The sequence below is a fragment of the Cryptomeria japonica genome, chromosome 9 (genome assembly GCF_030272615.1).
Source record: "Cryptomeria japonica chromosome 9, Sugi_1.0, whole genome shotgun sequence".
Taxonomy (NCBI): domain Eukaryota; kingdom Viridiplantae; phylum Streptophyta; class Pinopsida; order Cupressales; family Cupressaceae; genus Cryptomeria; species Cryptomeria japonica.
In genome coordinates, this window is record NC_081413.1 from 464,545,917 (window position 1) to 464,572,030 (window position 26,114).

Genomic DNA, 26,114 nt, shown 5'->3' on the forward strand with positions numbered 1-26,114 from the left:
GCTCAAAAGGAGATCACTCAAAGTGCACCTACTCCTCTACCCAAATGTACAAAGCTTGGTCTTCCATATCTTTGCTACTTGCCCACAAAGAAAAATGCACACTGATAATCCTGCTTTCTAAAAGCAATTATGAACTTGCAGTAGAGCATCAGACTCACATTTTCAGTAAAACTCTATTTCAGTTATTCTCAATATAATTAGCTATTCAATTGATCTTATGATGTATTGTAAGCAAGTATTCTCGAAATTTAGTTGAGCAATTAATAATTTACACAATTCCTACAATCTGCATGTTAAAATTATATGCGACCTTTCAAGTAAACTCGATGTTTTACTTAATTCCTTGGGATCTCTGAGTCCAATAACATATCTTTCTCATATTTCAATTTGATATCATGAAGAATTATATTTTCCCTCTAGGAACAGAATTTCAACCATATTTACTCACACCTTATGAATAAGACAAAGTAATGTAATGCCTTTGATGGCAAATGCAATCAAGATCTAGTGATTACTATATAATTATGTGTTCAGTATTTCAAAATTGAATTTTCACAAGTAGACATTGCATTAAGTCCAAATAATTAGGGATGGTTATCTAGTCCTAACTACATTGCTAAATGTGGCCAATTACAGGCATAACTTAATTAAGCACATATTTGTTAGACAAACCATAATAAGATTATCTTTGTTATAGTAATATAGATATCAAATTTCCATCTGACATGTGCTTGGTAGGACCCTACTTCCTTTAATTATCTAGAGAATAAAATAAAGGTGATGATATTCTGGTTGCATAGTTAAGAGGTTTATCCATGTTGATGCAGATTGTTGTTGACAAGGACGATAAAGAATTTCCTAATCAAAACTATATAATATATAAACCTTAACCTTTCAATCCATTTCAGCAGTAAACCATCAAGAATGAATTTCAAGGCAGTTTCTCAAATTTTCCATGAAAGCTAGAGGAGCAGTTCAAGAACCAAAACTATTGAAAGCAACTCTTGTAAATGGCATGACAAGATCAATAACTGATATGATTTTACTTTTCCAAGTGTGAATTTGAATTTTTAAAGATTTTGCATAACCATAACTTTTTATTAATCAAAGATCTACTATCACCATAATAGACTGGTACTTCAAGTAGAATGCCCAATTGGATTAATCATATACATCAACATTACAAATAATAAATGAGAGAAAATTCGCCTGCCTCAATCAAATATAATTAAAAAACTCATATAAAAGGCCAGTACCTGCGCCTTGCTCCACCAGGACGGCTAGGTTCAAGTTTGATACGCTTGCCAGCAATCTCACTCCTGTTGAGGGCTCGTAATGCTGCTTCAGCATGTCTCACATCATAAAACTCAATAAACTTATGATGTCGTTTGTGGGGGGTTTCCCTTATCTGTTACAAATGCCAATGTTAGTAATAATAAATTCAGCAAGAACATAGCGGCCAAAAAAGGAAAAAATTTACCTCTTTTACTTCCCCATGAGCTCCAAATATTTGTCGTAAATCATCATTTGACACAGATGGATCCAAGTTGAAGGCAACAAGTGTACCCTGATTTATGTCTTTATCTGAAGGATTATCCTGAAAAAGTGCCAGAAACCAACTTTGAGAAACAAGTTTAGAGTGAGAATTAATTCCAATTCTAATATGCAAGGATGGCCAAGATGATCAACAATGGGCCTGCAGAAAATCCCCAACTATCATGAAATGGGGAGCATTTAATACCTCTTTTAGGAAATAGAAATAAACAAATTTTTAGTTCTCTTAAGGGATAATCTTCAAATTTACAAAATAAAGTAAATGTGTTCCAATGCATAAAACTGGTGTATCGGCCATTCCGAAATGATAAATCAGCTATAAACATGCAATTCCCTTAATGATTTTCTGAGTGGTCATCAATCTCCTGCATTTATAACATAGTTCCAGGAGGTGGAGATATGTATTGGTATGGTAGACAGCAATGGGTGACAATACACCACTTTTTTTATATGGGAAACAGGTATTGGAGATAACGAATATAACCATAGAGGGTGCATCAGTAAGCATCCGACAGGCAAATATGTCTGCCTAGTCTAATTGTTTAGATAGTTTATAAAAGTTGTACCCGTTATTAATACGGGATTGTATGGTTTCTCTGATCAAGCCCCAGGCAAGACCGGAGGTTTTCTTGTCTGTTCTTTCCTACCGGTGCTTGCACGAACGGACTCATGTAAATCCTATTTTATAAATAATAAAATTTTTGGCTTCAGCCGTTTACCGACCAAAAAAAACAAAAACAAATATAACCATTGAAAAGAAACTTAAATATTTAAATCTTAAAATAAGTACACAATAGCTATACAACTCAAGAACATGTAAAATGATTAAACATTTAAAAAACTAACCTTTTAAATCATAGAAATAAATGTCAATGAAAGTAAAGATTTAATATAGTGATATTATATGTTAAAATCATGACATAATTAGAATTTAAACCAAAATCACCTAGAGGGAGCAGATGGGAACCAGGATAATAATGCCATTATTTATAAGCATGGAACAAGGTGTACTCAAAGATGGCTATAGCTTCCACCAATCAAAGATACTTCAGTGCATGTGAACATATTAATCTTTCTTATTATTTCTCTTTTTACTGTAAACACCTAAAAATCATCATTCTGCATCAATTTTTCTTCTGAAATTAATTTAAAAAAATTTAAATTAACATCATTCACCCTCATGATTATTTAATTTATTGAATTTAAATTTTCCCTCCATTTTCACATCACTTAAATAATTAGTTCATTAATTTATCATTTTTCTTCCATATTAATTAAATAATTTTTAATTAATTAATACAATTATCATATTCTTTTTCATCTATATTAATTAGAACAATTTTGATTATTTAATGAATTTATCAATTATTCCTCCCATACACATTGATTAAATACTTTTAAGTTATTTAATTCATTCATTTTCATAAATTTCTTCTAGTTCACAATAAATAATTGTATTATTTAATTAGCTAATTATTATTTTGCAATTAAATAAAGTAATAAATATATTTAATTGGTTTTCCTTCTAAAAATAAATAAAATTAATATTTTATTTATTAAATTATTATTACATCTTTAAAATCATGCACATGAATTAAATGATTTTGACTATTTAATTCCACTAATAATTCTTCATGCCCTTCCACTTCATCAGTTCAACTCACAGTCACTTTCAATTCTCTAATCAATCAAATAAATTTCACTCCTTCAATCAGCCAGTCCATTGAATAATGCAACCAATTAACTCCCTAATCAAAACAATCAAGTCTTCTCAACCATTCTCATCCATGATTCTTCAACTTGATCTCAACTGCTGATAGATGTCAGACAAAATCTATGAATACAGCCTTCCATTGCCTTACCTTTGAGCTCTTGCAATCATAGTGGATTTATAGTGATATTGTCCAATTTGGTTTATGCTAATTGTATGAGCAACCCACATTTGCGTACTTCAAATACAAATTGAAGAACAATGGAGCTAAGGCAAGGGGTTTGTATGAAGGTATCATTTGATATACTATTGTTGATTTCATGCATCTCCTTATACTCTATTGCATGATTGGTTGAACTATTAATTAGGTTTGTTGATTATTCCTAATTTTGTGATTCACGATTTGTCCAAGGGGTTGAGCTTAACTGGTTAAAACACTGGGTTCTCACTGTGGAGACCCAAGTTCAATTCCCAATAGGGACATCTAAAGTGGAATTCTAAGCTGTGACTCTTGGCCTTCCATAGGATGGGGAAGGTCTTGGGGTCAATCTAATCAAACATAATAATAATAATGATTCAAAGATATGTAATGGGGATGGGGCCCCCTACTGTGTCCCCACTGGTTCATAGCTCCAGTCAAAAGCTATTCAGGCTTCGGCCAATTACCGATCAAAAAAAAAAAATTGTGATTCACGATTTTATCCATCCACACTAACCAATAAGTTTTTGGACTCTGATCACAAAACTTTCTGCTATAAATACTACTTGTACATTTCCTTGTAAAAATTTGTGAATCACAATAACAAGTCTTATTGCTTCTTTTTAATTCTTTTAGCTCTTGTCAAGCAATTACCTGCATTGAAAATAATTATGTAATCTACAAGATATATCTCAGGAAATTCTATACGAAGTTCATCAATTTCCAAAGGAAACTTCCAGGAGAAATCTAGAGTTGCAAAGAAACTTGATCTGACTTCCCCTGAAGTTTGAAGATGTTCCATGTGTCCAAGACGGACACATTTCCCATATGGGAGACAAGAAGTAGGCCTCAAGGTATGAGTCTTTGGTTAGCTATGGTTTATCCTCTTGCATATGTTGCAACATCAATATTTATTGTGCTTATAGCGAGATATTTTATCTTTCTTCCACTGTGACTTACTTACAAATGCCTATTGTGGTTTTTTCCTCACGTTTCTCAACTGCTTGTCACAGTTTCTCAACATTGTTTTCTTCCATAGTAGTCAAAATAAGATCATTCGTTGTATTTTTAAAATTTCATATTCCATAAAAATCTTATTGAGTATGCAGCAAACTTACCAATTTAACTTCAGGACATGTTTTACTATGAAATAAGTCAGGGCTATCCAATAGCTACTATCAACTTCAGCACACAATTTAAAGCTTAAAAACCAATTTGATTCAACCTCAATGTGGCAAATGGAAAACCTCGTAGTTTGGTATAGAGCAAGTACAGTCAGTAACACACATGGAGCAAGCTCCAAGCCCAAAAGAGTAAACAGGCTTATTGCAGCTTACTTCAAAGGTAAAAAGTTTGTGTATTCAAATTTGCTTTTGCTATTACCATGTTGACAGGCAGTGAGATGTAGAGTCTAAAACTAGATGCACCAATAAAAAGTGAAACATGAAGGCTCCCAGTGAAGATTACACATATTACAACACAAATGTGCAACTCAAAAGTACCATGTACAAGTCCAAAAAAGCTCAACCTATCATTTTACAAAGGCAGAACTGATGCCATAACTTAACTAGATGCACCAATAAAAACATGAAGGCTCCCAGTGAAGATTACACATTCCAACACAAATGTGCAACTCAAAAGTACTCAACCTATTATTTTACAAAGGCAGAATTGATGCCATAACTTAACTTAGTAATAACAAAACTTCAAAAAGCTTTGATTTCAGGGTTTGCATGTTTGGTCTTCAAGCAAAGAATGGTTATAATTTTGTCAATAGGCACAGTATTGTTGTTTGCGGCTTGTTTTATGGTTAAGGGATACAATGGATAAGTTCATCAAATTTGCATGTCTGTTGGTGTTATTTATAAGGTTTGAGTATTTCAAGCCTAACAAAATCAACTAAAGTACAACTAGACCAGCTAGAAAATGAAGTGCCAAAATAAGGGTATCATCCTCATGGAGCTTGTTTATTTTTGAAAAGCTTTTTAAAGAAAAATGGTGCAATTTTTAGTTATAAGCTGATCCACGTAACTGTTTTGTGTGTCCTACTACCTTTTTATGTCAGCACAAACAAGAACATTTGTTAGGTATTGCCATAGAAACTTGAACTATACCATGAAGTGACAAGATATTTGTTATTAGCAACTGATTATCATAATGGGCAATTGAGTTGTGGTAAGAAAATGTAAGTAGTTCTACATTATCTTTGCATTCTGATGCAAAAATACACCCTTTCAGAATGAAGCACTTAGGAACACTATCTGTCTGGTAAAACACTTCTTGATGAGTTCAAAAGAGATATAAACTCTGTTATGGGCGACTTATGACAATAATATGTTGTATTTAGCTGGATTTGTACACAAATCTTTGCACAAATAATTATCCGAACTGTAGGGTGCTGCCCGCAATGGACAGGGAATGATTCCACTGGGAAGACTCCTTTCACAGAAAAAGACAAGCTGCAACTCTCATATCCCCAAAACATTTATGCTGGTTATTATGCGTTCATGTGAGATGTTCCCATATGAAGAATAGAGATCATATCAATCAAATGCCATACTTTTCATATGAATAGGCTTACCAAAATGAACCTTTAAAGGAGCCATTCGTTGTTTGTCCTAAACCTTGCATAATGAAATGATTTTCCACTGCATGTGATTGCCCCTGCTCTCTTATAGCAAGTAACATGCTATTTGTGTATATATAAAGGTATAACCACTTCTCACATGATTTGTGGCTCAACAAGAATCCATAGAACCTTAGCTGTCAATGTGTAATGTCCCCACTTTGAAATAGAATTTAATAATAAATAATAATAATAATAAAATTAAAATATTAAAAAATAAAATATAATAAAAAGAATATAATTAAGTATAATTAATTAAAATTTAATCAAGTTAATGAATTGTCAAAAGACATGGAAGGAAAAGTTGTGACTCCCTCAACAATGGGATATAAAAGGGAGAAGAGAACCCCATTTGAGAGGGGGGGAATTTGGAAAATAAGAAGTGAGATCTGATTTAAATAAGAAGTGCAGATCTGATTATGAAAGGTTATGTCCCTTTTAAAGGGCAGAAATAATGAAGAATTGCACTCTTTCAAAAGGTGCTAATGGTGGAAAGGGTGTGTCTCTTGTGAAAGGGCATACATGATGAAGAGGTGTGACCTCTCCTTCACATTGAGAGATATAAAGGAAAGGAATCAAAAGCATCCAGTGACATCACCATTGATCAGATCAGATCAGAACTGTTATTAAGTTACAAGTAGTAACTAGTAACATCCTTGTTCTTGGTGGTATGCAAGGGGATGTGCTGAATATGTGTGCTTAATATATGAAGCCTGATAATGTTGTTATGCAGAATTTAGTAGTACTATTAATATAGACTGCAATATGTATGACAGTCATACTTTATTTCATATATATACATAATACATGAGAAGTTAGTATACTTATAGTCTGAATCATGTTGTTACTGTCAGTATTTAAGAAGATGGGATTGAGTTGTTCCAAAGAGGGGCAATCTAAATCCAAGCAATAGGTTAAGTCCCAAGATAGGGTGGGGATCAGCGACCCGTAAGCCTTGAGGGTATAGACCCAAGAGAGGTAAGAACTTGGATCTGTAAACTTTGAGGGAACCTATTGTAGTCGGTCCTCTAAGCGCTTTGGTAACATGCATAACCTCCTTCCTTATAGCTGAAGTAGTAGCAAAGGTTGGTACTTGCATTAAGAGTTATTGTAGATGAACAATTCACTTATTAATAATAAATTAATACTAGATTTGTCTCCTAATCAATTTAGTTTAAGTCATAAGTATGTTGAAATGGATTAATTATGTTAATCAGGTAGGGGACATTACACAATGTAAGAGAAATATCTTTGATGACATTCATTTCATTTTCCAAAATCCATCATTGTCAAATTTTTAGTTTCATTTTTAACCATAAAATTTTATAATATTGATTTCATGGCATGAAATTGTAAAGAATTACAACTAACCACATAAAGTAACTGCACATAAATTTCACTGTTAGTTTAAGTCCAAGCCACTTCAAATTAAGAGCTGTCATGACCAATTTCATATTTGGATTAATTATGTCATGGTTGAGAATACATGAACTTTGCACAGACAATGAAGAACCATGATCAAGTTGATAAGACTTCGTGACATTGAACAAGCAAAACTCCTAGGCTCTGTAATTTTATCATTTTTGTTGAGTTGCTAGCAGTGAGAAGTTGTGCATAAATTACCATCTAATATTTTATTGGTTGTGCCTATATGACTTCTTAGTCATTCTTTGGTATATTATTAATATATTCTCTAAGTTGCCAAATCCAAATCAGGTATGGGTATGGATACCTGGGTATGGTACACTAGGACAACATCAAAAATTTAGGGCTAGGTACATTATAGGTACATTCATACAGAAAAAATATAAAAATCATAATTTATACATATTTGCAGCCTAAAAACTATACTATATTAAATTATTAATACCATATTAAATTAGTAATATAAAATGCTATACCATATTACATTTTTTCTAACATGTCAAATATTAATAATAAGTAAAAATAATAATTAAACTCTTAATCCATTAAAATCAACACTTTTATCTTAGTTTTAAAAGAGCATAGTTTATCAAATATCTATGAAGAAATGAGAACTGACAATTAAATACACCATAAGGTATACAAATATCAAGATTTTACAAGATATTCTGATTTAGTAATTTGAATTCAATTACTCTCTCTCTCACATTAATAATGTAAAAACACAATATTTCCTTAGCTATGAAAGTTGGATGCTTCTTGAACTACAAAATTTTGCAGATTATATACATCCTTTGCCATTAAAATGTAGGATAGACTTCTCTCAAATTAAACAAACTTCTCCCAGAAATGATAGATGAAAAAGCCCAATGCGGAAACAGAACACAGCTGATGGCAACCACAACTCACACTCAAAACAAGATCTATATAAAACAAAGTGACAGCATAGCAGAAAGAGATCTGTTTTTCAAAAATATCCTTTATGCATTTGTACAGCCAAATTTGCAAGTGAATTAGAACAAGTTTTAGGGTTTATATTTATGTTAACTGGATTTCAATTTTTTTGAGTAAAATCAGCAAACTCTTAAAACAAACACAAATAAACATTGGTTTATGGTTTAGGCCAACTTTTTGAAGGTCAAAAGTCAAAGAAAGCCAGTCAAATCACATTGAGAACAACATTTGCTGCTTGGAAACACCTCTGAATTGCATTGGAATCACTCCAACACACTTGAAATTGCCCATGTATGATTTCAATAATTTTCAAATGATTCCAGATAAAAATATCATGCCCTTCCCAAATCCACAAACGAACCAACATTGTTGAGGTTTTAGGCTGATTTAATAACTTAATTTATTCTTGATAATTGGGACTTAATTTTTATTTTTGATATTACTAATTGCTTACAAATATTCTGCTCATACAAGCATCAACATGAGACCAATACAAGCTCTTGCAAGCACAATCATGAGATTAGTAAGAGCTCCTTTTAAGCAACCAACTAGAAACCACATATAGAAGACCACAACATAGAAATCCACTTATTTAGAAACCACCTCCACACTAGAAGCCAACTATGTAAAACCGAGAATCAACTTAGAATTCCATACTAGGTGTCCCTTTGGGATTTGAATTTGGGTCTCCACACAGAGAACTCGATGCTTCAAATATTCTGCTCATACAAACATCAACATTAGACTAATACAAGCTCCTTTTGAGCAACCACACTAAAGACCACCTATGGAAAATCAAGAGTTGCAACTTAGAAATCCACTTATTTCACAATAGAAGCCAACTATGGAAGACAAGAGGCACAACATAGAATTCCACATTGGATGTCCCTTTACAATTGGAACTTTGGTCTCCACAATGAGTACTCAATGCTTCAAATATTTTGATCATACAAACATCAACATGAGACTAATACAAGCTCCTTGCAAGCAAACACACTAGAAACCGTCCATAAATGACCAAGAGCCATAACTTAGAAATCACTTATTTAGAAACCACTCCACACTAGAAGTCAACCATGGAAGACCCAAAGTCACAACTTAGAATTCCATATTAAATGTCCTTTTGGGATTTAAACTTCGGTCTCCACAATAAGAACTCAATGCTTTAACCAATTAAAGCTCAACCCCTCAAACAAGATTTCATACATCCATTTAAACTTCCTACTTTATAAGAACTATAATTTTAAAACATAAAAAGTTGACAATATAAGTAATTTTTTTGGCTTAGACATCTATTAGAAATACCCTTTCATTGATCAAGCACGGGAATCCTCTCCTCCAATTGAGTGGGTTGAGCAAGGGATTCCTCCCCAAGTAATCTCGACTTGATAAACCTCTAGGATGTGAAATAATGGTGAAGGTTTAAAGGATAGGATTCATGAGCAAAATAGGCTCAATATATCTACAAAAGTTAGTAAAATATTAATTTAATATTATAATAAAGTGTTTATGTACACTTGCAGTTAGATTAATTACTTATTAGTTTGTTTTAACCTTATTCTATTTATAGACTATCTATCTTAGTATGTAAGTACATGCTACTTTTAGCATATGATCATTAATATAATGCAATGTCTCCACATGAGAACATACACCAATTTCTCTCATTTCAATCTTCAACTTTTACCAACACTGATATTAGAGCTAGATCATATGGATTTTGAAGTAGCTAGGAAAAGAAGATAGAAGCGCCAAAGGTTGTGTGAAATATCACAAGTTGCAGCACTGTTGAATTCATGAGAAGTGGAAAAATCATGACTTTCCTATGCATTTGTAGGGTTGCACACCACAAATTCCTACACATGAAAAAGAGACAAAAATTTATGGATCGCAACATTGAAATTTTCCATGTATTTGCATGTGGGTCAAAGCTAGGGCACACAAACAACATAAATCTTTTCATTCAAAGTATTTCCAAGTGTTTGTATTCTTAAATTTGGCATTCAAGTTTTGTTTTTTTTCATTAAAAGAAAGGTGCTTCAAATGTTTTCAAAAACTATTTTATTTTCTAGGTCAAATTTGAAACAAGTTCTTCAAATTATTATTCAAAGTAAAGTTATGATTTTCTAGATCAATTTTTTTTTTCAAGAAAATATCAGCATGAATTTTTAAAGGAGTTTTGGAAAAGTTTATTCCCTAGGTTGCTAGGGTAATGGTCTATGTAAAAAAATTTGAGTTGCCTAAGGCACAAAAACTCAATAGAAAAAACTATAACATATGGAAATAGAAGATACAGCTATCAATGCGACAAGATCCTATTAGGCACAAAAACTAGGCCTGCTACTAAACCAAATGATTATGACAAGCATCATAGGTAAGCCCTTCTGATCCTCCAATTGTAAGTCTCAAATGATTTAATCCCTGAAGTTCAAAGCCCTAGATATGCACATACCCTAGTTAGCAAAATATATTATCAAGTCTTCCAAAAATACAAAGTTATGTAATTGAAGAATTTGTTGTTTTCTACAAATTGCATGAGGGTGGGTCTATCAAAACATCTATAAAAAATCAAAGATCTTAGTGATCAGCTTTCCATTGTAAACAAAGTAGTCGATGACAAGGATATGGTTGCTCTAAGCCTCTAACCATTACTAGTTTGCCATCCTCCTATGAGACTTTTGTGGAGTCTTTCAATCTATTGGCAAAAAGGCAGACTTAGAACTTTAACAAGGTCAATACATATTTGCTGTAAAAGGATTCAAAGAATGACAACAAGAATAGCTAAGTGAGGTTTCCTTCTAGGAGTTTGAAAAGTGCACTTGTTGCACAATTTTAAATTTTGATACCAATTCTCATCATTCATCTTCACAACCATGGAGAAAGGTAAAGTGCTTCTATTATCAAAAATTTGGTCATGTGAAAGATGATAGTAGGAAATGCCAACATATGATCTATTCCACAAGCAACAAAATGAAGCTTGAGTGGCAAAGATGGTTGGAAGACCATGAAGGGTATGCATTGATGACTCTTTCAAACAATGTTAAAAGCAAATGTTGGTTTTTTGTTTCAACTTTCAAGAGCATCCAAACACTTTACATGTTGCAAGGACTAGTATATTAGGTTCACCATTAATGATAGTGACAAGTATTCTATGTCACTTAGTGACAACAAGTCACATAATGAAAGGAATAGATGATGTTAGAATTGCATCCAATAATGGCATCAAACTTCTATTGCAAAATATTAGGTATGTTCTAGGATTGAACAACAATTTACTTTCTATTAACCATATTACACAAAATCCTAACATTCTCGTCCAATTTTGTGTGAAAGAGTGCATTGTTCATGATGTAAATCAAGACAAGCATAGGCCAGGTGATGCATACAAGGGCTTGTACAAACTTGATTCTCCTATTTTGCATGATACACTAGTTGAACCATGGCCCAATCAAAAATCTAAGGCCAAACAAAAGTGAGTATTATGGCACCGTTAATTGATGTACCTTTAAGTTCATGGGGTGGTCCAATGCTTCAACATTTGGATGGTACTTCACCTATGTATCTACAATGTAAAATTTAAGGTGTCTCCATTCAAGCTGAGGTGCAGCCCATACAGCATTTGTCTCCACATTACCCTTTTATGTCTTGAAGACCCCAAAGAAATTTGCCAATGAGTCCGACGATGACTTCACTAAATTAGATGAGTAGCCTAAAAAGGTAGGGAAATCAATTGATAATTCCACAACAAGACAAGTTCATTTTCCTCTTTTTACATATCTTCCTCCAGGACCTGCTGTCATAAAGATTGCCCCCCATTTCTACACATCTCAAAAATGATTTTGCAACTTAATGACTATCTTCGATTTTTACCAACAAAAATAGCTAAAAAGTTAAAACTCTTCTTTGTAAAACCTGCATAAAAGTAGGCTACTAGATTCTTTGATATTATAAACTAAATTTCCATACAAAAATAATCACAGATCATGCATATCATCTCTTGATATCTATTTGTGCATAGATTCAGTTTAGATGGTTATGTGTGCCATCTGGAATTAACCTAATAGAGACTATTCACTTTAAATTCGTTATTCTATACATAATGATAGAAACATTCTTGTTATTTTTCTAGGAATCTATGAATTATTCAGCATACAACATTTGAAAACACTTTTAAGACAAAACATAGATGTATTACTCACAAAAAACCAACTATAAATCCCGAGTAATCACTAACCACCACATTTTCTGTGCAATTTCCTAAGTTTTCAAAGTAGTTTTGATTTTTTATATAGAGCTTTCCTTGGCTCATTTTTACACTTAAAAAATAGACCAAAGTCATGCTTGGCATTTTTGGTATAGGGCACAATTAAGCATAGGGTGTTTTAAATTTTCTTTAATCTTTACTTTGAATGGATTTTTTTCATAAGTCAGATTTTAAACCATAATGAAGGTTTAGGTAAAAAATACAGGGCAACCCCTAAAATAGTAGATCATGCTTTATGACAAACATATTGGGACAGCCATATGCTTTTAGGATAAAATCCCTTAAGTGAAAGCAAAATGGAGATTTTAAGTTCTGTGCAGTTTTTATGAATACATCTGTTTTACTTTTTATTTATTCAAACTACATTTTACATGAAATAACACAATAACTTTTTTTCTGTTTTCATAACTAGTAAATCGTTGTTTAGTTACTGAATTTTTGCAAACTTTTTCCCATTTTAAACCAGGCAATTGAATCCCATTTATACGTGTACAATGCTGTATAAATGGATACCCTTATAGATGAAACTACAAATTTTCGATGGATTATTATATTCACACCATGTAAATGATTTTTCCTCAACATAATAGGAAATTGTTAACTAGATGTTAAAAAATTCACGTAGCTTTAAATCTTAATTGAAGATTAATACTATGTTCAGAATAAGTTAATTTATAGATAAGTGCAGACATACTTCTTGACATTGCCATAAATTTGCATCTACAGAATGTTGAATAATGTATACCTTTGGAATAGAAAAATGAATATCAAGTTTCCTCCGACGTAGTGGTTTGTTCTGAAGATTTCTCATAGCATCCCGTGCTGAACGAATATCATAGTATGAAATCATCACAAAACCACGATGCTTGCATGTAGTGTAGAGCATCCTGATGTCACCATGTTGCTTCCCAGAAACCAAAACATTCTTGTCAGTTCACATACTGATTAGTATCATCTTAGTTTAAAAGCACGATCATGTTACTGAAGTATGATGATGTTACTCAAGTAAACTGAAGTATGATGATGCCTGGATGTGCTCAGACATGATCACACATCTTACTAGATCTGATCATCAGAATTAAATCAAGCAAGAGTAATAAAGAGCTTTTCATTGTGAAGAGAAAACATCCAATGTAGATTGCAAATGATCCGCTAGCATTACATGATCCTTTCATTGTACAAAACAGAGGTGAATTTTCTTTTAGAATAAGGTTACCAGGTTGAAAGCACACCCACTATAAAGCTTACACTTGGAGAGAATTGCAGGAAATAGATATGAAAATCAATATTCAAAACTACAATGGTAATCACCTCAAATAAAGCACGAAGCTCAGAATCCTCCACATTACTATTGATGTTTCGCACAAATAGAGTTCTGGAGGGATGTTCACCATATGGATGTTCTCCTATGACAGGTCCAAGAACATTTGAAATGCCATGGTGGTTTGCACCACCCCCAGCAATATAATCTGAAGTTACAATGTTGCTGTAGTTATAATTAACACACTCATGTGAATCAGAATCCAACTCCATACCACCTCCACTGCTAAATAAATCATCATATTCTTCTAGTTCTTCAACCTGACTTGGTAGACCAGTCAAATCAAAATCATCCATTATGCCAGCCAGAAGCTCTTCTTCGTCGTCAGGAAGGACAAATCCTTGACCTTGGATCTCCATGCCTTGAAGAGTTACCAAAGGATCTTCTCCTGGAGGTTTTTCATTTATATGACAAGACGTAGTTATGTTGGAGTTTTCAATGCACTCCTTATCTGACAGATTTACTGTGGTAAATACAAACAAGTAGTGATAAGTATAAGCTGCTACAACTCTCCTTTTACATTTATGGAAAATTAGTATGTACAATGGTAGAAGCTCTCTAATACTTACATTTTCCATGAAAAAGAACAGGCAATGATCTTGAAAACAAACTGGTATCACTTGGTACATGGAAGTCATTCAACTTGGTTGGAATATATGCTGTATTTTCCTTTGTTTGAAAAATATCAATGGTAGGGATCCATCTTGGTGAACCTGCACACAAACCTTACAAGATTGAAGCTTCCTCACCATTTAAATATCATGAATGAACACAAACCAACAGAGATTGAAGGGAATTAATATTTAAGATAAATTACCCTGAAAATCCTTAGACTGCTCCACAGACTGACCCATTGCATAGTCTTTCAATTGGTACCTACAATTGAGATATTTACCTTCAGGTAATTCAAAACTAGCTTCTCAGCAAATAATGCTGACAAACGTATGGCATAAATCTAAATCCCAAGTGTGACAGAAATGTTAAATACAAAAATTATGCCATTAATGATAAAGACAGATAAATTCCATCTTGTAATTATGCTTCATCTCCCTTAGCAAATATTAAAAATGCAAACACGACACACTAAACATTATTGCCTAAAAGACACCAGCTACACATACATCCATCCATTAGGATGAAATGTTGTGATTTCTAGCACTACACAGATTCTGCTACTATAAGAAAATGGCACCTTTTAAAAAAACGGATCCTTGAATAGGCAAAGAACTGTCACCCCTTTAAAATGAGTACTATTAAATATAAGAGATCTTAGCGAAATACACCAGGGCATCAGGACAATTGATTGCTGTGGAGAAATGTAGCATTCTCTTCTAAGGTCCTGCTAGGAAAGGAGTGAGTAAGAAAATGTAGCATTCACTAGCAATATACTGAGGTACGGAGAGAGTAAGGATAGCCACCTTAAACTAACAATTGCCAAACATTCATATTTGTGTGTTTCAGCAGTTCCTTTCTCACAATTAGTTTAAATATTAACTAAACTTTTAATCCACATCACAGTTGTTTCTCATCGCAAGTCAAATATGTTACATGCTGCTGTAGTTAATTCTTGAAAACAACACCAAATAAGTCTAAAAACTTGCATGAAACATTGAAAATAAAGAGACTTAACAACATGAGCAAATTGCTTTTCCAATGTTAAAACTTACGAATTTGTGGTTTAGCATATGTAGAGGGAAAACAAACTAAGATCCCCAACATCTAAGAACAAGTATATATAGATTTTGAACTGAAAGATGCTAATGAGCACTTGAGCTACACAAGTTTAGCAGGGGAATTTAATGAAAGTAAAGGTGTTGAATGTGAGAAGTAAACTATAAAGTGAACTAAACAAAGTCAACTATACATTCATGGGAACAAAAACATAAATGTATGTAATATTATAGTGAGAGATGCATTTAAGACTTTGGCAAACAGGAAAATAGCTTTAAGTTGGAAATTTCAAAAAGGAGCAGGCAACAAAAGAAAAGAGCCAAAAAAAATTCTTGCCTCCCAAAGCCAGTAAAATGCAGAATATCCAAAGATATATTTTGTGGCATAATTAACACATAACTAAAATCCACAGGAATTTAAAACAAACTTTGCACAATACCCACTTATTTTTCCTTGCTAGAAAAATAGCACTAAACTTACACAAAAAAGCCTAAAGCATGCCCAAGTAGTCAACTATTCAGGTAACAACTTAATTGCAAAATAGAAAAGGAACCTAGGGCCCAGGGAAAAGCAGACGAGAACTGCAGAATTGTCTGCTCAAGGGGCTGGCAACTTACCTGCTATGACCAGCAATCAGAGAATTGCAATCCAAATGGATTAAATCAGGAACCAGTCCAATCCACTCCAACTAATGGACCAAATGAGGAACCAGTCCAATTCAACCCAAACAGGAACCAAGCCAAGCCGTGCCCCTGTTATACTTTACGAGCTGAAAAACAAATTCAGTGATTTGTAAGTTACAGCGTCAACAGAACAGCTTTGGAGAAGCTGTTAAATTCTGAATTACGACCAAAACAATGGGAAGTGTTCTCGAAGATATGCTAAGTATCTTTAGAAACAATAGCTCATTTCTCAAATGGCAGATTGGCACCTGTCATGAAGAGCGGGCCAAGAAAATACAATTAATCAATCCTGGAAGAAACAACCACGGGCTGCATCTATTTTCAATAGCCAACTCTGCTTTCTATCAGAACAGATTGGGACCTAGAAAAAGTGATATCAACTCTTTTCCTACAAATAATGTGCCCTGAACTCAAATCTTTGCTAACTGTAGCCACTCATCAATAACACTATCTCCATAGGACAAATTCAAGCCTCTTAAAGCCACAAGCATTACAATTGTGATTTAAAAGTAAGCAGCATCCTCCACATCAGCTACCGGCTTCAATCCCATTGGCCGAACTATGTAATCTGTCATAATCAGTCAAAGATCCATCTTAACCAGATACATTGTTATGTAAACAAGCATTATATATACTAATAAAATGCATGCCAGCTTATCCGACCTTTTCACTCGTTGTAGCTACAAGATTTGCCTCGCCTCCTACCGGCCCAAGGGACGTTATGAAACAATTTTGCACCAATTTGCAAGCCACGTTAATCACCTAAGAATTTATCAAATTACGCTGCAAATTATCGCCAAATTTTCATTTTTTTCAAGCGAAAAACACAAAACCTAGGGTTTGAGTTGCGGTGCGCAGCGATCCGGGAAAAATGGGTTCTCAGACCGGCCAATAAATCATCCTGCCATGGTCATGTACGAGTATTTACAGCCACATTTTCGAACAAAAATTTGCAATAATTTACATGTAAACCCCGAAACCACTGCTACTTTACATACAAACCCCAATTTTTCGCTCAGATTTTCAGCCTCAAGCAAACTCTTTTAAGGCGTTTGCATTGCAATTGCCGGGAGTCCGAAATTGACCGCAAGCTGACAATCAATGATTGATCCAACGGCAAAACTGGGTTGTCTAGAGATTAAAAAAAATACAAAAAAGAAAAAAAAAAACCAAGCTTTACAAATTCATAAATAGCAATAAAATAGACTTCTAACAAACTGTGCATACGCTCAGCGGGTGTCATGCGTTCAAGTCTCGACCTTTTCGCGGCAAAGGGAGAAACCAGGACGCCTTTCTGAACTGGAATTTCGACTCAGATTAAACTAATCCCCTTACTGAGCTGCACATTTTACTCGCGGAATCTGTCGCCCGCTATAAAACCGATTTAATTGGATTTGAGATCCGCTTGGAGCAAGCTGAACGGCCCGATATCTGTCTTTCACAACAAATGAAAATCCACCATTTTGGGCCCAACAAGTGCTGTATGATTGAATGTACCCTCCATCAATTATGTGACTTGTTGGCAAATGGGGTGCGGCCACGTGGTTTTTTTGAATTGAATAATGTGTTTCATTCGTCTGGGAGATGACACGTAAGCATGACAGAAAAATGCTCAGGTTTGGATAGATGCCATTCAATATATTCTGAAAAGTATTGCGTAAACATTGCGCAACTTTCCTGTCAGAAAAACTGTCGGCACGGTGTTGATGTACTCCGTACTCTAGGGAATGCAATTCCGAGATCTATGGACTGTATCTGCACCCTACACGTGTGGGGATTTGTGGTCAATAAATTATCAAGGAATGACTGGAACATTTTTGTCCTTACGTAGAAAATTTGGAAAGAATCTAGAATTCCTCGTCACACTTTTATCTTTTTTTGGCCTTTTTATGTCTATAAATAAATGATAGTTGAATTGCATGCCCACAAGTTAGTCTCTTTCCTAGGTAGCTTTTGAATTACCCCCTCCCTTTGCAACTCATGATACTTTTGCCCCTTTTCTATGTTCTTTTATGTGGAAATCATTGGATTTTATGCTTTTTTCCTTTTTTGATTTGAGCTTTTTACTATTTTTATTTCACCTTGAAGGGAAATAAAATGATTTTTAATAGGAGTTTGAGTAAATAAATTGATTAAAATAAGTTAATTGAGTTTGATTTGAACATTTAGTAAAATATAAATGAAATGGATTAAAGTTGTGTATCTTTTAGAGTAAATAAATTGATTGAAATAAGTTAATTAAGTTTGAATTGAACATGTATTAGAATGTAAACAAAATGGAATAAAGGTGTGTATCGTTTAAGTCGATAGAAGGTGGATGTTGACTAATGTTGTATTGTGATGGAGACATATAAATCTAATTATGGAATTAGATTTTGTGTAAGGGGTTAAGACAATTAGAATCAACGCATCTAAATGTGAATATGATGATAATAGCATGTATGTCCAAGAGCATGTTTCTCTCTAGATTTTGAGAAATTTTGTCCTTAGTATACTTAAATCTTTGGCACTTATGGAATTTGTTTTATATGTATATAATCCAACATACACAACTTCTTGGAATCAAACTAAAACAAGTTACAAGAACAAAATTTGATTGAACTATATATTTAAGGAAGGATGGGAATAATTAATAAATAAAGATACTTGCCTTAAAAAAGGAAATAGGATTAAACCACTAAAAATATTGAGCTCTTTCTTACAAGAAAGATAGTTGTTGATTTATGATTCTGCAAACAAGGATAGCAAGAAATAAATATACAATTTTTAATTGTTAAAACTATCTACGAACTTTCACACTTCGATCTAAAGTATTGTAATGCACTTGAAATGGTGGACAAAAATAACAATTGTCTAGTGATATTCAATTTGTTTTAAAATGTGTTGATATTATGTTGTATAGATTTATCCTAAATATCTTGATATATTGTAATGTGTATGGATATATCTCACATATGGTGTAGCTTATGGTCGATTATTCAAATGATGTTATTTAAAGAGGTTGATTTTATAATGTAATTTAACATGAATGAATGAAATAAATGGTGCCTAATATAATTGTTTTCATTTGTGTGTATATATTCACCATTTCCCTTCAATTGTGCAATCCTCATATGTATAAATATTTCTAACATGGTATCATATGTGTACATTCTTACATGAAGGCAAAGTCAATACTTTATCAATGTGGCAATACTTTTAGGGTGTGGTTTCTCAGCTAACTTTGCATAATGTGGAGGTGTTTGCATTGGTTTTTGTATGTTGGAGATGTGGTCCTCCACCTACAAGAGGGAAAACACTTCAAACACACCAATGAAGCATTGCATTAGATGTTAGAAATCAAAACACATGAATAGATTAAAAACTCTAAATTCGCCTCATTGTCCTCTATCTCTAAAGATCTCTAAGATTCAAGGTGGCCCTCACTTGGAAGAGCACTTGATCCTCAAGATGACAACCTAGAGAACGAGTTATATGAAAAATGCTACTAGAATCGAAATGGATGCAAATAGGATTCTAGTGAGTGCTAAGAGATGAAGATGAAGATGAAGGATGCAAGCTAGGTGATTAGGAGGAAAAGTATATTCCAAATTGAAAGCTAAGTATGCTATGTGGGTTAATTAAACTAAGATGAGAATGCAAAACTTATAAAAGAAGTGAAATTAAGCTAGGATGGAAGATTAAAATGCAATTAAATGAAGCTAAACTATGTGCTATGGATGCTTGAGGATGATGTTGATGCTTGGTGATGATAAAGAGAACTCCTTAACCTGTAATGTGATTATAATTTTGATGCACAAAAGACTTGATGAATTGAAGAAGGAATGGGATCTATTTATAGGGAAAATAGAGAAATGGATGGTTGAGATTGAGTAATCTCAACAAGGGCTAGGATTGAAAGTTATCAATCCATGGGATAGATTCGATCCAATCCCAAGTTGACAAATGTCACCTTGAGAGGGCTTGAGGGGATGCTAAACAAGCATTAGATGCTAATCAAGCAATCTGGGATAACCTCAAGGAGTGACATCATGGATAATGTTGTTAACCAGTGAGGCATGCTATTACCCAAGAGGTAAAGTCTTGTGCAACATGGGTAAATGGTTAAGGGACAACCATCATGGCTAAGGGGTGTGGGTTTGTAAGAGGCATTAAATGCCTTAGAAGACTTTTGGGGCTAATTTGTAAGGCTCTTACAAATTTGGGGAACTCAACAAGTTAGCTTGTTGAATAAGGTAGAGTCTTCAACACATTTTGAAGGCTTTCACCAAATTTGGAGAAGTGACTCCCCCAATTTTAGGGATGGGACATGATTAGGAGAATAGGACATGATTAGGATAGGATTAGAAGGCTTCTAGAAGAATGATTAGGGGAATGTAGGATTTTGCAAGTGGGTGAGGGAAAATAGGTAATTTTGGTAAATTTAAATGATTTAATTTAGCCAAAAAGGGGATGCAACTTGCATTTGTAGGATTTTGCAAGGGGAGATTTTTAAATAAATTTTGATTTATTTAAATACAAAAGGGATTTTAATTAAATGTGAATTTAATCAAAGAGGGGGAAAGGGGATTTTAATTAAATAAATAAGATTTATTCAATTCAATGGCTATGGGTACTTAATCAAACCTTAGTTTAATTAATAGGTTGGGCTAGAAAAAATGGATTTAATCAAATCTTTAATTTGATTAATAGGCTAATTAGAAGAATAGGGATATTAATTAAATTTTAATTTAATTAATTAGAAGAATTAGAGATAATTAAATGAGTAAAATTCACTTAATTCATTATGCAACTTTTAGGTGTCTACAGTTTTTATTATGGGTTTCAATCAAGCATTCCTCATGTGCAAGGTTGTGATTGTGGTTCATGGATTTGAGTTCCTTTAACATTCACATTTTTAGATATGTCACTCGGATTTGGTGCATGCAAACTTACTAGTTTATTTTCTAGATCTATACATGTTAAGAGGCATGATCCCATTGTTGAAGCTAAGTCTAAATTATGATTTTGTCTTAAAATTTTCAATTTATTTTTGAAAACCTTTTGGATTTGTGGGTGATGGTGGCATGGGCAAGCCACTATATAAGATTTATAAACAAAAGTGTTTCACTTGGGCATCATTAGCATAATCATGAGTGTGTATGATGTTGGTGTCAACTGGTAGCATTTTTTACCACTAAGTGTGTGAAGAGAGCAATGGTAGGTTGCAAGGGCAACACTAGTGATAAGAAGAGATCAAGGCAATCAACCTCTCACTAATTGTTATGATTAAGTGTTATACACTACAAATTTAGATAGGCATTATATTTATTTAATATAGTAATATTAAGGCCACGTGGAAAAGAGTGCCCTAATTGGGAGAAATGTCAAGTTTCCCTATTATGGCATACATACCACTTATCTATTGTACTATAACGTGTGTAAGAGCACTTATGTCATGTAAGATATGTAAGAGCATCTATGATATTGTGAGATATATAAGAGAATATATACAAACAAGAGCCTAAAGAGGGAGTTACAAAATGAACTAGAATCTACTCATGGAAGACCTTTGACCAATTTAGACACATTAGAGCATCTTTGGGGAGGTTTGAAAAGTTCAAAATGGAGCATCCAACTTTGATAGGTGGGCTCTTTGAATTGGGAGTCACATTTCATTATATGAGATACATTCATGAGTTAGAATCTTGACCATATGCTTGGGTGCCTAAGGCGAGCTCGTGGTATTGAAAACTATTAGTAGTTTCCAAATTTGGGTTTTCTTTATATGTTGAGTGCTTGCGTTAGAAGTAGTGTGTCTTATTTTCATGTAGGGTTATTATTAGAGTTAAAGAGTATCTACCTAATTAATTGGTCAATTACTTGGATCTCTTTTCACTCTAGTACTTAAGCTTACTTAGGTCGCGCACTTTTTTTTGTCTCATTTCATAGAATGAGGACACATGTCATGATCTCTTTTTATCCTTGCATGGGGTTTCTCTAGGGTTAATTTTTTCTTTTTTTCTTTTTCCTTTTATAAGGATTCTTATTGTATTATTCACTTATTTTGTGAGGTTTGCACATTAGTGTTGATTCATTTTTTGGATCAATAGCTCTTAGCCTCCATATCATTACTATTTCTTTTCTTTTTTTATAGGTGTTTAATTGTAGATGATCCTTGGGAGTTGTGGGATTGAGAAATTAACTCCAACATGGTATCAAAGCTCCAAATATATGTAATTCTCTGTCCTCTTTTTTAGAGATCTATACTTGGGTGATTTTTTTGTGCATCTTGGACCAAACGAATCTCATTGTTGCATCTGAAAGGCCCAAAAATCATAAGATTGACCATTAATTCATTGAAATTATAGGATACTTTTTGTTGGCATTTTTTGGCTATTACAAATTTCAAGGTACTAAATTCATACATTTGTATAGATCTATATGTTGTATGATGTCGTACAAAATCTCTACAAAAAATTACCCCTGCATTATTAGTAAAATTAATGCAATTCTCATGACTTTTTTGACATTTTTTATTTAGTTTTTTAATGTCTTTAAAAGGTTTTTAGCAATCGTTTTACTTTTGTGGCTTGATTTTATTGACATCTAGCTAGTTCAAACATTTTTTGGTGGTCGTTTGTGACTACCTTGCAAGTTAGAATTATTGGCATTGATTGCTTATTTTGTGCAACCAGGTATATATTGTCTTTTTATCCACTGACCCTTCCCAGTGTTGACATTTCCCTCCTCGTAGTCAACAGATGTCCATAAGGCACTAAAGGATTTTTCGTGTGATTTTTTATTCCATAGCATGACAAAATTTAAATTTTGGGTGACTACGATATTATGTTTATGAGGGTTGATTTATTTCAACAATGACTATTTTTATGGTGACATCTCGATAATGTTTTGTTTGTTCAATGAATCTTTTGAATTTTTCACTAGTGTTTTTACCAAATTATATGTAAGCTAAACTTGTTTCACATGTACTCCTCTAAAGGGTGCATATACATATATTTTTCATGTATATAAAGGCCATATATATAGATAAATACGTGTCTTATTCTTGTATATCTTCTCATTTAGTTCATGCACTTATTTACATAGTCTTACGTGTTTATAACCAGTGGCTAGGTCGAAAAAAACACACTATTATTAATGGCAATGTATATCCTAGAATAATCAGGATATGGAGACAAAGGCTAATTTTTTGTCACTTGGTATCTAATGTTATCTCCCTCTCTTTCCCTCTTTCCCTCCCTCCCTCCCTCCATCCATCCATCCTCTCTCACTTGGGCTCTCTCTCTCAGGAGTGAGATAGAGAGAGTGAGAGAATGTTGGTAGAAGCATGTTGGTTCCTAAAATTTGACTGTCTGAATTTTTTTTTTATCTTCTAAATCATAGAATCTACATTATAACTCCTAGAGATCTAAAACCTCTCTCAAACATCCTACCAATATATACATAAAGTATAACTTAGTCACTTATACTTAAATGTTATATTTTATTTATATATTGCACCAACGAAGAGAGAAAGATAGACTAAGAGAGAGAGAATGAATTGATCTATGCAAATCATTTGGTGGGCTCCCTATTTGGCAAGCGCCATCGGGATAGAGAATGAATTGATCTATACAAAACATTTTGTAGGCTCCCTATTTGGCGAACACCAAATAAAGTGCTCACTTTATTTGGTGCTCTCCAAATAGGTTTGGTGTGACCAAGCCTTAGGCTTTGTCATGCTAAACCTATTTGGCTAGTGCCCTATTTGGTGCTTGTCAAATGCCTTGATAGGGGTTAAAAAAAGTTGGCATCTTTTTGGTCCCCCATCTTGGTGTACCTACCTTATTCCTAATATTAAATTAGGCTAACAATAGCTTGATTTATCTCATTCATTATGATTGTGACACTTGGAACTAGCTAATTTAATCTATCTTTAGGGTTTGCATCTAGGGTTTCATTCATCCATTCATAAGGATTCATTCAATCATTAATTTGTATTATATTCTTTTGTGCAATGAATACAAAATTCCCATATTGTTGAGCATATTATTTTTACTTGATCTCCATTTTGTGACGAGTGGTGTAATTGCAAATGATTATTGGCTTGTGAGGATAAATCATCAACTTTTACATGGTATTAAAGAAGATCTATTAGGTTCTTGTCCATATACTTGAAGGATTCAATCATGAGATATTTTTCTATGTACTTTCACAAAAATGGAGGTTTCTATTACATTTGCAACTTCCCCAAACCTATAGATCAATTGTCATTTCATCAAAATCCAAGTAGTTGAAGTTTTGGGTGATTTTTACTGAGGGCACAAAAGATCAAGGAAAAATCGAGCAACCAACAAAATATATAGGTATATTGGAGCAAAATAAACCTCACCGTTGCATTCATAGCATCCCAAAACCTATATATTGATTATTTTTTAATCAAAATCTGAGAAGTTGATTTTTTGGTTCTTTTTTCCTAAGGGCACGCATTTGAAGGCAAGATCTAGATGTCAGTAACAAATATGGGCAATTTGGGGTGAAATGAACCTTGCCATCACATCCTTATCGACGAGAAAAAACCTTAACATCACCTACCATTTTGTCAAAATTGGACATTTCAATTTTTTTGAGCAATTTTTTTAGACACACTTCCCAAAAAATTCATATAGGTTAGTATCACAAACGCAGGTTTGACAACACACTAATGTCATCATCCAGTCATTAATAATATCAGCATCTATGTTATTATCCACATTATCATCCACATTAGCTACCACATCATTTGCCACATCTGCCCAACATCGTCCTACGAACGCTACATTAGCTCCCCAAGTTGCACTCCAAGCCATTTTGACCTACCTTTGGTTTTTTGGCCATTACTTAGTCATATAGAGTCAAAATTGCAAAAACAAGATATCACGAGAAAGCTAGTTTCAACATCGTTCTAGTAGTCCTAGTTTGGATTATTTATTCTACTCCAGTTTTTTGAATCAAGCCTATGAATTTAGATATTTAGTTTTGCACTTTTAGGGCCATATCTTCCACATCCAGACTCCATGTTTTGCAAACAAGTAGGTGCTAGAAATTTGGTTGATTCTTTTACACACATCTCAAAACCATTTTTCAGAATATTCACCAAGTACTCAAAGATCTCAGATCTTGTCTTTTGGATTCCTTTCTTGAAAAACATGTAAATCATTTGATTTATTTTGAGTTTCAAGTCAAATATTTTGGCATTGAGGGGATATTTATTGTTGTATCAATCTATTTCTATACTTTTTTCATTAATTTATCATGGATTCAGATCATATTACTGCCCTCACTCCATTTAACTACTATAGTTGGTAAAAAACAAATGTAGATTAATATGAAAACTAAGAGTTATGTAGATCGACCATGGACAAAGAACTTGATCCCACAAGTGACCTTGAGAAGAGAAAGCGATTCAATAGGTTTGATGAGGCTTTTGGACATTATGCATGTCTATGTCTCCCTATCTTCTCTTTCATGTTGAGTCTTGCAACACACCCAATTAGAGTTGGACTACATTGGAGTCCTTGTTTGGGAAGCAAGATGCATTGAGGGGATTTCAGTTGGAGAATGAGATAATTAACTTGAATCCTATAGTTTTTGACAACACCCAAGATTTCTTCACCAAACTCAAGTCTCTTAGATTATAGTTGTAGCAATGTGACCTATTCAAAAGGAGGACTCTCAGTTGAAT

The 26,114-nt window shown here is 33.4% G+C and overlaps 1 protein-coding gene across 6 annotated transcripts in view; it reads right to left on the bottom strand.

The window, feature by feature from the left end:
- LOC131072033 (protein MEI2-like 5) overlaps nt 1-17,851 on the bottom strand; it is a 39,282-nt gene extending 21,431 nt beyond the window's left edge. The window contains exons 1-10 of one of the 6 annotated variants that reach the window (XM_058008049.2): nt 17,636-17,851; nt 17,411-17,499; nt 17,072-17,309; nt 16,343-16,976; nt 14,872-14,930; nt 14,624-14,767; nt 14,045-14,517; nt 13,479-13,637; nt 1,481-1,597; nt 1,257-1,408 (exon numbers count right to left, since the gene is read on the bottom strand). In XM_058008049.2, coding sequence (XP_057864032.1) covers nt 1,257-1,408; nt 1,481-1,597; nt 13,479-13,637; nt 14,045-14,517; nt 14,624-14,767; nt 14,872-14,908 — 1,082 coding nt within the window. In that variant the 5' untranslated portion in view covers nt 14,909-14,930; nt 16,343-16,976; nt 17,072-17,309; nt 17,411-17,499; nt 17,636-17,851. Of the gene's footprint in view, nt 1-1,256; nt 1,409-1,480; nt 1,598-13,478; nt 13,638-14,044; nt 14,518-14,623; nt 14,768-14,871; nt 14,931-15,246; nt 15,394-16,342; nt 16,977-17,071 lie in introns of all 6 variants that reach the window. The other 5 variants (XM_058008048.2, XM_058008045.2, XM_058008047.2 and 2 more) reach the window with 5 other exon arrangements.
- Between the last annotated feature and the right edge of the window lie 8,263 nt (nt 17,852-26,114).